The sequence below is a fragment of the Indicator indicator genome, chromosome 3 (genome assembly GCF_027791375.1).
Source record: "Indicator indicator isolate 239-I01 chromosome 3, UM_Iind_1.1, whole genome shotgun sequence".
Classification (NCBI taxonomy): domain Eukaryota; kingdom Metazoa; phylum Chordata; class Aves; order Piciformes; family Indicatoridae; genus Indicator; species Indicator indicator.
Window position 1 is genome coordinate 1,855,145 of NC_072012.1, and position 14,316 is coordinate 1,869,460.

The 14,316-nt window shown below is 46.7% G+C and overlaps 1 protein-coding gene across 2 annotated transcripts in view; it reads right to left on the reverse strand.

Moving 5' to 3' along the window:
- Positions 1-3,966: 3,966 nt before the first annotated feature.
- The window catches only part of SYT1 (synaptotagmin 1), a 179,833-nt gene continuing 169,483 nt past the window's right edge, over positions 3,967-14,316 (reverse strand). For both annotated transcript variants that reach the window (XM_054399544.1, XM_054399543.1), the window contains exons 7-8: positions 10,731-10,864; positions 3,967-4,173 (exon numbers count right to left, since the gene is read on the reverse strand). In XM_054399544.1, coding sequence (XP_054255519.1) covers positions 3,967-4,173; positions 10,731-10,864 — 341 coding nt within the window. The remainder of the gene's footprint in view (positions 4,174-10,730; positions 10,865-14,316) is intronic.

The window sequence follows — 14,316 nt, forward strand, 5'->3', positions numbered from 1 at the left end:
CCTGGGAAAGAAGAAGGTACCAGTACAGGTTGGGGATTGACCTGCTGGAGAGCAGTGAAGGCGAAAAGGACCTGGGGGTCCTAGTGGATGGGAGGTTGACCATGAGCCAGCAAGAAGGCCAATGGCATCCTGGGTGGATTAGAAGGACTATGGTTAGTAGGTTGAGAGAGGTTCTCCTCCCTCTCTATTCTGCCCTGCTGAGGCCACATCTGGAGTATTGTGTCCAGTTCTGGGCCCCTCAGCTCAGGAAGGACCTCAGGGAACTGCTTGAAAGAGTCCAGCACAGAGCCACAAAAATGATTCAGGCAGTGGAACATCTTCCTTCTGAGGAGAGCCTGAGGGAGCTGAGGGCTCTGTAGCTTGGAGAGGAGGAGCCTGAGAGGTGACCTCATTGCTGGTGCTCAAGATGTGCAGGGGGAGTGCCCAGAGGCAGGAGCCAGGCTCTGCTGGGTGATGCCCAATGCCAGCACAAGGGGCAGTGGTGGAAGCTGAGGCATAGGAAGTTCCATGGAAACAGAAGGAAGAAATTTTTCCCTGTAAGGGTGACAGAATCCTGGAAGAGGCTGCCCAGGGATGTCATGGAGTCTCCTTCTCTGAAGCTATTCAAGACCTACCTGGATGTGTTCCTGTGTGAACTGCTGTGGCAGAGGGGAGGGTTGGACTAGATGAGCTTTGGAGGTCTCTTCCAGCCCCTAGCATTCGTGATTCTGTGAAAAGTGCTGTTCTATTATACCTGTGATCCTTTGAAGTCTAAGATTGTGCTGAAGTCCTGGGCGTGAAATGTCTTTCCAAACCTTGAGATCCAAAGAGAGACACCAGGAGATCAATCAACAGGAAATAAAACATTTTTATTGAATATCTGTGTTAATATGTATGTTATTTTACCGACAACTGGAAAACTACTGTGGGAAGTCACTACACAAAGTGAAACAAAATATAAACCACCTCATCAAAAAAATGAAGGTAAAGTTACGGCTAAAGTTGTCAGCTCGCGGGCCACGAGCGATATGGCAGGATAGAACACCCCAAACATTTCTACAAGATACAGAGAAAAACCCACACAGAGAAACACTCAAGCAGGCAGTAAATATACACAAAGGCAACTAGGATCTTTCTACAGCATCAGATTCTAATACTTCACACAGCTTTGTCAGAAAGGTACATGTGGCTTCTTTGAGGATGAAAATGTCACCTTGGTCACACGGCAGGTTCGGTCTCTGGGAATCATTATACCTTACAAACCACTTCTGTGATGACCTTCAGTCTGGCAGTGTAGGAAGAGAAAGCATTGAATACCTCAACACAACGAGTCCAGTCCTGGCAGTTTGAACCTGCGGCTATCCTGAATGAGCAACTGAAAGTTGGAGACCATGAAGTTCTTATGCTGGAAAGCTGACTGTCTGCTTTTCTTTGGTGGGGTTTGGTCCTTAAAGGTAAGATTTTGAAAGTATTCCAGCTTGATGCTTTGCATGTATGTGCCTGTTCCTATCAGAAAAATGCCTCGCTTGTGTTTTTTCCATGTTTCATGTAAAAAAGAAAGAAAGTGGGTCTTGCTAGTCTCACTTTTGGAGGTGGGGAGAGGTGCAGACTTTTATTCTGCTTCCCACTCCTTTGCTGCTTCTTTTACATTCAATGTACTGAAAACGTCAGCGCTTGGCCATCACCGCGCTGACCTCTCAGGCTGCTACACCTCGCTCCAAGAGGCAAAGCCTTGAGGGAGGCTGTGGAACTCAGTTTTCAGTACACAGGTCTCTGTTTACATTCATCTTTGTTCTTTGCTTTCAACAATTTCTGTCAGATACAACAGGCAAGAGCATTAAGGGGCAATTCTCAGGCCTCCCTCCAAAAGGATTAGCGTTTCCACGTTTCTGGGGTAGTTTGCGTTGCTGAAAGTAGTGAACTCCTCAATGCACTCTAAACACCTTCACTGCTTGACAAGATAAGCGAGGGGCCCCGAAGGACGGCCCAGGAGATAAGAAACGATGCCCTAAATGACTTGATGAGATGGTCCAAGCTGAGATGATTTGCAGGATAGCTGTAAGATGACTACCTAACAGTAAAGCAGCGAGGGGCGGGTGGGGGTGGGGGGTGAGGGAGGTTGGAAATGTAGAGTATTGCACAGGGCTTGACAAAATGCTGCGTGGTCAACCCATCCAGTATAGCGTCCGTGTCCCCTGCATAGCTCCCCAGTTCTGAATTGGTCCGTAACAGCTAGAACTGCTTGTGCTATGCCTTCCTCCGGCAGTGCAGTAGAAGGGAATGGCAGTATCATTACAAGATCACTACGGAATAAATTGGTTCGCTATCCACTGAGAAAAAACTACGTCTCTAAGCACACAACGGCAGTCACAGTGATACACAGAGCAGTCTTTCAAGACTCTTATGGAATGACTAATAGCTTCATTATAGTGCCATTTACTACATAGTAACATTGAAAACATTTAAAAACTCCTCCTGAAACGAGCATCTAGTATACAGAAGAGGTTGCTTCAGTTCTCTCTGGAACTTGCTCTTTGTTTCCACCTTTTTTTTTTTTCTTTTTTTTTTTTTAAAGGACAAATTAAAACTTAAGTATAAATAGTATATAAAAGGTCACTAGCTGTTCTCTTTTGGCTTACTTTGAAGTGCATTTAGAACTATGGCTAAATTTTGTTGTTGTTGTTGTTGTTGTCATCTCTTCTGATGGGATTAACAATACTGTCTTGTTCACCATGAAACTACTTCGTATAATAAACCCACACGGCTGCGTCTAAAAAATATTCTGCATTCCTTCTAATCTGAGTTAGTATAACAAAATATTTCGTTACAAAGTCTAATGTGCAAACTCATTATAAGGTGAAGTCGTGGATGGAATTCACAGTATGCAAATTTTCTGTATAAAGGTGATGACGGAGAGCTACTCTTGTTTCTTACGGCGGCATTTCGCTACTGCTGCGTCTCCACCCCCTTTCCCCCCTCCTTCCCTGCACAACCTCTGCCATGGTCTTACTTTGTATGTTAGATGAAATCGTTGCCTCCTATGGAATTGCTTCCTCCTCAACTTTCAAATCTAAAGCCTTTCCTTTTTTTTTTTTTTTTTTTTTTTTTTTTCAGTCTGCTATGTGTTTGCTTCAGAATATATACAAAACAAATTACACCCTGGCTTCTGGCTACATCTCCTTGAGGTCAGCCATGGAGCTGCTCAGATCATGCTAAGTTGCCTGTGAAAGAAGTCTAACCCAATTGGATTTGCCACTCCAAGATTCACTGTGGATGCATAGGACATTAGGATGGTCCAGTTGAAAGCTCAGATTTAAGTTGTCCTTTAAGATGTCAGTGTAACTCTACTAGTGCCTTACAAGTTGGAATTTTGCTTGGTTGGTTTGTTTGCTTGCTTGCTTGTTTGTTTGTTTTCTGGAATGCAGACGATACAATAGTTGACCCTATAATATATTATCAGCTCTCCTATATCTCAGTCAATTTACATAATTTAAAATAGAACATCTTATTAAAAACATCTAGATATACACAGATTAGGAAACGCCTTACAACATACAAATACACAAACTAGAAATAAATTCTCAGCATACTGGTGTGTGTGTGTGTGTGTGTGTGTATATATATATACAACCTGTGTGATACAATAAATAATTTCTGTCATGCTCTATCTACACATCATATTGCTTAAAAGAAGAGTAGATCTGGGGTGGCTGGGGCTGGGGGAGGAGGGAGAGGGTGAAATGAAGCGCCTTCAGTAGGGCTCTCTACATTTAAATCTGTGCAAATCAAAAGGGGGACCGAAAAGGACGACTGATTGTGTCAGGAGCACATGGAAATGCAAGGACCCATATTACTGAGGTATTTACAGATACTGGCTAAAGAGCACTATGTGGGCAAATGCAGAAAAGGCTTTTTTTTTGTTGTTGTTTTTTCTTCTCCTTTTTTTTTTTCTCTTCTTCTTCACGATTGAATCAAACGGAATCAACTTTACTTCTTGACGGCCAGCATGGCATCCACCTCCTCCTCGGGCTGCAAGGTGTGCCACTGGGCGATGGGCCGCCGAGGGTTGGCCAGCATGTCTGACCAGTGCCGCAGCTCTGCCCCGGTGCTGTTGTAGCCCACAAAGACTTTCCCGATGGCATCGTTCTTGCCAATCTTGTCATAGTCCAAAACAGTCACAACAACTTGCACCTTCTGCAACGAGAGAGGAAAAGAGCTGTGAGACTATGGCAGTGAAGGGACGGTGGCCGCGGATGACTCTTTGGGATCGACTGTCATTGGGACAGGCGATGACAGTGGAGACTCCATGAGGGGAGTAAGGTTGTGACAGCCAGGCTGGATGTGGCTGTGAGCAACCTGCTGTAGTGTGAGGTGTCCCTGCCCATGGCAGGGGGGGTTGGAACTGGCTGAGCCTTGAGGTCCCTTCCAACCCTGACAATTCTGAGAGTCTATCCCAGCATTCCTGCATCTCCCCTATATAAATGGACAGTTCTGTCTGTTCTGCCTTTTTTCTCTCTGTTCCCAGTGTGGATCCTTCTCTCTTGTGGTGTGGGGGAGGTTTGCAGCCTCCTGTGGCCTTGGCAAAGCTAATTTTTGCTGTGCAATTCAGTCCTAGGTTGGGGGGAGGGAAGCTGGGAGGTATGGGGAGGGGGGGGGTGGTTGGGGGAGTGAACAGCAAATTCCCTTCCCTGGAGATATTCAGGGTTCAGTTGGGTCTAGATGTCCCTGCTGACTGTGGGGAGGTTGGACTGGATGAGCTTTGGAGGTCCCTTCTGGCCTGGACCATTCTGTGATTCCATCATTCTGTGATTTATGATGACATGGCAGCCCCTACAGAATGTTCCAATTGCTATTCTCATATACATATTTAGACTTCATATGTGGTATTTGGAATAAATTTTAGTTCTAGACACTTCACACATCCACAGAAAATGTCCATTTGTCTTACTGCAGCTCTATGTTTGCTGCCAGAATGCTTCCTGCCTTCAGTCAGGGCATTTCTCCATTACAGTTACTCCTGCTGCTGAGACACAGCACCCTCCATGCAAGTATTTCTGTGTGCTTTTCAGTGACTTGAAACTAAGCCTTGGAAGATTCCATGATTCTAAATTCAGACTTTTGCCTGGGCTTCTTGTGAGCCTTCCAAATAAACTCAAGTTCATGACCTCCCTGTTAACTTGAAGCTTGCCCCTTTGCATCAAAGACCTTCCTATGGCACTCGAGGTTGATTTTTCTCTTTAACAGAATAACTGCTTAGGGATTTTTGCTGTTGTTGTTATTGAAGACATGGACTGCAAGTAGTCTGTATGGCTAAAATGGAGATCTGAAGGTAAGCCAATTTGAAAATAGTACAATTTAACACATAATTATTGTTTAAGTTAGTTACAGGATCACAGGATGTTAGGGGTTGGAAGGGACCTCCAGAGATTGATTCCAACCCCCCCTGCCAGAGCAGGACCATAGAATCCAGCACAGGTCACAAAGGAATACATCCAGACAGGGCTGGAAAGTCTCCAGAGCAGGAGACTCCACAACCTCTCTGGGTAGCCTGTTCCAGTGCTCTGTCACCCTCCCAGTGAAGAAGTTCCTCCTCATGTTTAGGTGGAACCTCCTGTGCTGGAGTTAGCAGCTAAAATTGAGAAAGAGCTTTACATCAGGTTAATGTTTGTGACGTTGCACTCTGTTAATTGCTTTTCTACTTCTAAACAACCCTTACCCATTCTTCCAGCATGCTAATCAGTCACCTTATGAGAAATTCAGAAGCTAGCCCTTATGGCTACTGTTAGACAGAGGCAAAACCACTGTCCTGGGGCTCTGACACACCACCAGCACCTAGGACTCAGGCAGTGTTGCAGTTCCACTTCTGCTGTAGGAACAGTGACCTCTGGCAAACAGGGTTAAACCATGCTCACAAAACCTGTGCCAGCCCATCTGTCACAGCTCACAGACAATTTTTTGTTCACTTAGTCTGGGGCACACAGGGAGGTGATGTTCCAGCCAGGCCATTTGTGTGCATACCTACACATTCCTCTCCTCTCATTAGTATTTTTGTCTGAAGAGCACAAACAGCTATTTCTTTTTTTTTTTTTTTTTTGTTTCAGTAGTGTTCTTCCCCAGGAACACTTAAGATGGTAACAGCCTCAGTCTGATTTTACTGAACTGCAAATGCTTCTCCTCAAGCAAGTTTTCAAAGATGTATTTTCACAGTTCTTTTCCTGAGTCCTTCTCATCTCACAATAAATACAGGCAGCTCCTTCCTGCAGTGTGAGTTTCCTGAACTGGAGGAAGAAGTGCCCTGAAACACATTTTAATTCTAGAAAAATATTTTATTCTCAAGCATCAGGTTTTTAGATTGAAGGCTTTGAACACATGTGCCATCAGAAGTTTGACTAGAATGATTCATTTCAGTGCTTACAGATTTATCTTTTACAAGTTACTGACTCTTCAAGCATATCTACAAAACCAGGCTCATGAGGTCTGTTTGTCTTAGAAGAAAAGACCTCTAGGATCATCAAGTCCAACCATTATCTAGCTCTACCAGGGCCACTGCTATACCATATCCTTGAGCACCAGCTCGAGAAGGGTTTTAAATACATCCAGGGACAGTGATTCCAGCACTCCCCTGGGCAGCCTGTTCCAGTGTTTGATAACCCTTTTGGTACAGAACTTTTTCCTAATGTCCAACCTACACCTGCCCTTGTGTAACTTGATGCCATTTCCTCTTACCCTATCACAGGATCACAGTCTCACAGTATCTTAGAGGTGGGAAGGGACCTCAAGAGATCATCAGGTCCAATTTCCCTGCCAGAGCAGGATCACCCAGGGGAGTCTGCACAGGAATGCATCCAGGTGGGGTTGGAAAGTCTCCAGAGAAGGAGACTCCACAACCTCTCTGGGCAGCCTGTTCCAGGGCTCTGTCACCCTCACTGGAAAGAAGTTTCTTCTCATGTTGAGCTGAAACCTTCTCTGTTCAAGTTTGTCTCCATTGTTCCTTGGCTTATTCCTGTGCACCACCCAAAAGAGCCTGGCTCCCTCCCCTTGACACCCACCCCTCAGCTCTTGAGAGACATTGATCAGATCCCCTCTCAGCCTTCTCTTCTCCAGACTAAACAGCCCCAGGGCTCTCAGGCTCTCTTCACAGGGAGATGCTCAAGTCCCCTAAGCATCCTCCTGGCTCTCCCTTGGACTCTCTCCAGCAGGTCTCTGTCTCTCTGGAGCTGGGGAGCCCAAAACTGGACACAGGATTGCAGGTGTGGTCTCAGCAGGGCAGAGCATCATTTGTGACTTGTGAGAACATTGTCACCAATTCTCCCTGAGTTTACTGAAGCAAGACCAGAAGGAACAACAGCAGCTCATAAAACTTAAGCCCACTCATTTAGAAAGGGACATGAAAGGATTGACTTAAATCAGTCAGGAGAGCAAACAGAAGTGCACTAACACTATAAAAACCTTTACAAGGTTGAACAATGCACTGACCCAGAGAAAGTGATGATTCCAACAGGCACTGAAGTGTTTATATAGCTGCTGATGTCAAAAGTCTGCATCAAACTCAAGACTCTTCCTCCCCACAGCACTCACAATAAAAGGCAATATCCCAAAGCAAGTATTTCTAGATGCCGAAATGATGTCTCAGTGTTGCTGTTTGCAATACACTCACTCTTAATGTTGATGGCACTTCCCCAAATGAACATTTATGATTTAGATGCATGGTGCATAATCACAGATATAAAAAGTAAGCATAAGCTTGGGGGCTGGTTACTATTAGATTCCTTCTTTCTTTTTTTGTGTGTGTGTATTAATCATAACAGCACAATGAGCACTGTAACTAAAATATCATTTTCCTTGCTATACAACTGGCTCCACAGCAGAATTGCTGGCTCCACAAGAGAGTTCAGAGGGTTGTCATCAGTGGCACAGAGTCACCTTGGAGGCCTGTGGCCAGTGGTGTCCCCAGGGATCAGTACTGGGTCCAGTTTTGTTCAATATCTTTATCAATGACCTGGCTGAGGGCATTGAGAGGACCCTCAGCAAGTTCTGATGATACAAAACTGGGGGGTGGCTGACACCTGTCAGGCTGTGCTGCCATCCAGTGTGACCTGGACAGGCTGAGAGCTGGCTGCAGGCAAACCTCAGGAAGGTCAAGAAGGACAAGTGCAGGGTCCTGCATCTGGGGAGGAATGACAGCAGGCACCAGGACAGGTTAGAGGCTGCCCTGCTGGAGAGCAGCTCCATGGAGAAAGACCTTGGAGTGCTGGTGGGCAGCAAGTTCTGCATGGGACAGCAATGTGCTCTTGTGGCCAAGAGAGCCAATGGGATGCTGGGATGTATCAGGAAAGGTGTGTCCAGCAGGGCTAGGGAAGTTCTTCTACCTTTCTACTCTGCCCTGCTCAGACCACAGCTGCAATCCTGTGTTCAGTTTGGGCTCCCCAGGTCAAGAGAGACAGAGACCTGCTGGAGAGAGTCCAAGGGAGAGCCAGGAGGATGCTTAGGGGACTTGAGCATCTCCCCTGTGAAGAGAGCCTGAGAGCCCTGGGGCTGTTTAGTCTGGAGAAGAGAAGGCTGAGAGGGGATCTGATCAATGTCTCTCAAGAGCTGAGGGGTGGGTGTCAAGGGGAGGGGGCCAGGCTCTTTTGGGTGGTGCACAGGAATAAGCCAAGGAACAACAGAGACAAACTTGAACAGAGAAGGTTTCAGCTCAACATGAGGAGAAACTTCTTTACAGTGAGGGGGGTGGAGCCCTGGAACAGGCTGCCCAGAGAGGTTGTGGAGTCTCCTTCTCTGGAGACTTTCCAAACCCCACCTGGATGCATTCCTGTGCAGACTGCCCTGGGTGATCCTGCTCTGGCAGGGGGGTTGGACCTGATGATCTCTTGAGGTCCCTTCCAACCTCTGATATACTGTGACACTATGATACTGTGATAAAGATGTAAGAACAGCCAGGCACAGAAGATAAATTCTGAGATGATTTTCGTCTCGTGGTCTCCACCTTAAACCTACAGAGAAACGTGACCATCTCTTGTCCTTGTGTCGTACATTACAGGAACAGCTGCACTGCAAAACCCAAGAGGTGCTAGTGGAAAGCACCACCTCTTCTAATAAGCACTTGCACCACCAGTTTAGTTGGCATCAATAAGCATCTTCTGGACTGAAATGGCTTGGAGATGTTGCAACCTGTGGAAGCAGTTGGTCTGACATGTTGCAAAACATGTGCTTGATCTGCCTGTAGCAATGGGATGGCTGCATCACCCTGGGCTGCAGCAAGAGAAGTGTGGGCAGCAGGGCCAGGGAAGTGATTCTCCCCCTCTGCTCCACTCTGCTGAGACCCAAACCTGGGGTACTGTGTCCAGTTCTGAAGCCCCTGTTACAAGAAATGTTCTGGAGGTGCTGGAAGGTGTCCAGAGAAGGGCCGTGAGGATGAGCAGAGGGCTGGAGCTGCTCTGCTCTGGAGACAGACTGAGAGAGTTGGGGCTGTTCAGTCTGGAGAAGAGAAGGCTCCCAGGAGAGCTTCTGGTGGCCTTCCAGTATCTGAAGGGGGCTACAAGAAAGCTGGGGAGGGACTTTTGAGGGTGTCAGGGAGTGATAGGACTGGGGGGGAATGAAGCAACACTAGAAATGGGGAGATTCAGATTGGATATTAGGTTGCTCACAGCCACATCCAGCCTGGCCTTAAAAACCTCCAGGGGTGAGGCTTCCACCACCTCCCTGGGCAACCTTTCCAGTGTCTCACCACCCTCATGGGGAAGAAGTTCTTCCCAATATCCAATCTGAATCTTCCCACTTCTAGTTTTGCTCCATCCGCCCAGTCCTATCACTCCCTGATACCCTAATAAGTCCCTCCCCAAATGGGGTGGGAATAACTGGCAAAAAAAGTTGTGTCTGAACTATGTGTTTTTCTTAAGAGGGATGCTGCAGTGCTTTCAACAAACAGGATGCATAAATGCACAGGGAACGAAAATTGAATTGATGATGACATCTTATTAATTACACAATCACAGAATCACACAGAATTAACCAGGCTGGGAAAGTCCTTTAAGGTCATTGAGTCCAACCTATCACCCAACACCATCTAATCAACTAACCCATGGCACTAAGTGCCATGGCCAGGCTGTTTTTAAACACTTCCAGGGATGCTGACTCCACCACCTCCCTGGGCAGCACATTCCCTATGGCCAATCTCTCTTTCTGGGGAGAATTTCTTCCTAACATCCAGCCCAAACCTCCCCTGGCACAGCTTGAGATTGTGTCCTCTCCTTCTGTCACTGTTGCCTGGGAGAAGAGCCCAACCCCCACCTGGCTACAACCTCCCTTCAGGGAGTTGTAGACAGCAATGAGGTCTCCCCTGAGCCTCCTCTTCTCCAGGATAATTGAAGTAATTTGGGGGAAATTGCTATATATGCCATTTCTTTTATCCTTATGCTTTTTTCCTTCTGGCATATTCCTTCATTAACTCCTTGTGGAGTTTCCTTATTTATTTATTTATTTATTCATTTATTCATTTATTTAATTTATTTATTTATAATCCTTTCTGTTAACAGGAAATGTCAGTTGCCCATTTCTCACAGATGAATCAAAGCTTCCTAAGTCCTCTGCATTTTCTCATCTCCCTCTTGAAGCAGTCACACTCACCCAGGGCTGGCACCTAGGTGCTAATTCAGGCATGTACATGTGATAATTAACAAGATCCCTTTTAAATATTTATGAAGGCTGAGAAAAGGAATGCAGAGGAAAGACAAAACCCTGTTTGACATTACCTGAATTTGCTCAAATGGTACTTCAAAGCTGAAAGACTCGTTGTAGTAGGGGTTCAGAGTGTTCTTTTTAATTGTGGTCTTTTTCTTCTTCAGCCTCTTGCCATTCTGCATCAGGTGGATCTTCACATAGGGATCTAAGTAACCAAGAGAAGAAGTGAAATTAAGCAAGGTAACTCAGTCTGTTGTTTACAGATTTTAATCCTGCAAATTTAAGACTCAGTGAGAAAAGGAGAAAAGCCTTCAAGCAATGGTCTGTAACTGAAATTGAAATTTCAAATTGAAATGATTTCCACTGTAGAAAAAAATCTGCTGAACAACTGCAGTGTTCCTGATGGAAACACAAAACATACATTGCACAGCCTCCTTCCTTAACTGTGCAAGAGTTCCCACCAAAAAGAATGCCCCCGGAAATGTTTTTACCTTAACATTTTATCTATTTAATGTCAATATTAAATTGGGGAAACCCTGGGCTGGTTTTCCCAAGAGCTGTCTGTGAGCACTGCTGAATGCAAGCAGGGTGGGCAGAGGGCTCTGGCTGCTCTGGGACTGCCCAGCAGCTCTTCACATTGCTCCCTGGGTGGCGGCAGCACTGAGTGCTTTCCATTCTCCCACCTCCAACTGACACTGCACTGTGTCTGTGTGTCTGGCACAGGGACAGACTGCATGGCACTGTTGTGGTTCAGAGCAGGGCAGACTGTTCTAATGCCCCCGGGGCAAGAGCAGACCTCTCCACACACAGGATTGGAGTATTGGGAAGTTTCAATGGGAAAGCTTTTCACAAGCTACAGTCCTGCAATGTTACAATGCACAGTGGTGAGCACAGCGAAGCACAGGAAATACAAAGGAAGGCAGGGTCTGGGTTTAACACAGAAGCTCATTAAGCCAAAAGCTTCACACAAAACCCTCCACCAAATCAGACCAAACCCTTGGACTCCTTCTCCCCCAACCTGGGGTTCAACATAAGCCCCAGGGCTCTTTCCTCCCTCCCATTGCTAGGCTGGGTTCAGGCTGGTCAGACCTGAAACTGCCTTCCCTCAGTCCCTGGGACTAGGGCCAAGCAGGTCAATATTGTGCAGCAAAAATCAGTTTGGCCTTGAAAGCCACAGATAAGGCTGGAAGCATCCTCCCCCCACACCAGATAAGGGAGCTCACTGCATCCAGGGATGTGCAGAGGAAGGAAGAGAGAGCAACTGACTTCTCAGGCAGCTTTACAGTGATGTAGGCTCTATGGGGGGAGATAACTAACTTCCTGTGCTCACCCACTGGGCTGGGCACTCTGCACACTCCAGCTTCTGGAGCTCTCTAACTCTGTGGTCTTTCTTAAAGCACCCAGCTCCAACTGGGACAGGCAAGGATAGGCTTCATTCTTTAAGTACCAGTCCTCTACCTTAGTGGAGCCAGAGGAGAGGTGCAGGGGCATGGCACTGGTATTAATCATGACTTGGTTTTGCTATTCCCATTGTTGTTTTGTAGCACTTCTGGTAGCTAAGGAACCAAAATGATTTGGTATCTTGTCAGGTATTCCTCACAGAAGCAAAACTCTCCTGGCTGTTATTTCTGTGAAGGGGTGCTCTCAGTTTTTGACCTGTTACAAGAGCCAAGATCCCAGTTAGAGAGTAAACTACCAGGTTCTCCATGGTGGTGTTAATTAGCAGCACCTTCATTTAGCTCAGATATTGTTTCTGTTTAGGCTTATAGTGAAGCACCATTTGAGGCATCTCAAGCTCAGCATTTTCAAGAACTTCTACAGCACTCTCAGCAAAATTTGGGTAGGTATCTTCCTTGGCTTTAGACAGTTGAACTTGACTTCAGCAGGGCTTTTGACAGCATCTCCCACAACACCCTCACAGACAGCCTTAAGAAGTGTGGATTGGAATTCTGTGATTCTGGGAATTGAGAACTGACTGAAGGACAATGCTCAGAAGGTTGTGCTCAGTGGGGCAGAGTCTGGTTGGAGGTCTGTGACTCAGGGTGTTTCCCAGGAACCAGTCCTGTTCAACATCTTCATCAATGACCTGGACAAAGGGACAATATTGCTGACAATACAAAACTGTGAGGAGTGGCTGACACACCAGAAGGCTGTGCTGCCATCCAGTGAGGCTGGAGAGCTGGGCAGGGAAAAACCTCATTAAATTCAACAAGGGCAAGTGTAGAGTACTGCTTCTAGGGAAGAATAACCCCATGCATCAGTACAGGCTGGGGGCTGACCTGATGGAGAGCAGCTCTGGGGAAAAGGACTTGAGAGTCCTGATGGACAACAGGCTGACCACGAACCAACAATGTGCCTTCATGGCCAAGGATGCCAATGGCATCCTGGGATACATTTGGAAGAGTTCTTCTCCCCATCTACTCTGTCCTGTTGAGGCCTCATCTGGAATACTGTGTCCAGTTCTTGGCTCCCCAGTTCAAGAAGGGCAAGGAACTTCTGGAGAGCATCCAGCAGGGTGCCACTAAGATGATTAGGGGACTGGAAAGGCTCAGGCAGCTGGGTTTGCTTAGCCTGCACAGGCTGAGGGGGGATCTCATTATTGCTTACAAATATCTAAAGGGCAAGTGTCAGGAGGATGGAGCCAGACTCTTCTCAGTGGTGTCCAGTTACAGGACAAAGGGCAATAGCTACAAACTGGAACACAGGAGGTTCCATGGAAACATAAGGAAAAAATTCTTCAGTTTGAGGGTGGGAGAGTACTGGAACATACTGCCCAGAGAGGCTGTGGAGTCTCTGTCTCTGGAGGCTGTGTTCCTGTGTGCTCTTGCTTTGGCAGGGGGCCTTGACTAGATGAAATTCAGAGATCCCTTCCAACCCCTACCATTCTGTGATTCTGTGAACTATGATAGAGGTCAAGGAAAACCTTCCCTCTAGAGACTCTGCAGGAGCTCTGCAAAGTGCCAGCCAGCCACAAGTCATCTGTGGCATAAATTAAGAGAGCCTGAATGCAAGCTATCAAAGGAAAGGGCTTCTCCTTTCCCTGCTGTGAAGAGGATGAGGCTGCAGAAGCAGCATGACAAATTAACATTTAAATTAAATATTAGCACTACGAAAAAACCATGCTTTATGGCTCTGCAATGAAATTCATGCTTGGAGGATCTGAGAAGAGTAATTGTTTTCTGCTGCAGTTGAAATGTGCTTTCCTGTGGAAGACTTTTGAGTCCAGGACAGTTAAGTTGCTGGAGTGACTTGATCACAGATGAAACTGGGGAGGGGTCTGGAGCACAGCCCTGTGAGGAGAGGCTGAGGGAGCTGGGGGTGTTTAGCCTGGAGAAGAGGAGGCTCAGGGGAGACCTCATTGCTGTCTACAACTACCTGAAGGGAGGCTGTAGCCAGGTGGGGGTTTGTCTCTTCTCCCAGGCAACAGTGGCAGAAGGAGAGGACACAGACTCAAGCTGTGCCAGGGGAGGTCTAGGCTGGATGTTAGGAGGTAGTTCTTCACAGAGAGAGAGATCTGCCCTTGGAATGGGCTGCCCAGGGAGGTGGTGGAGTCACCATCCCTGAAAACGTTTAAAAACAGCCTGGATGAGGCACTTAGTGCCATGGTCTGGTTGATTGGACAGGGCTGGGTGATAGGTTGGACTGGATGATCTTGGA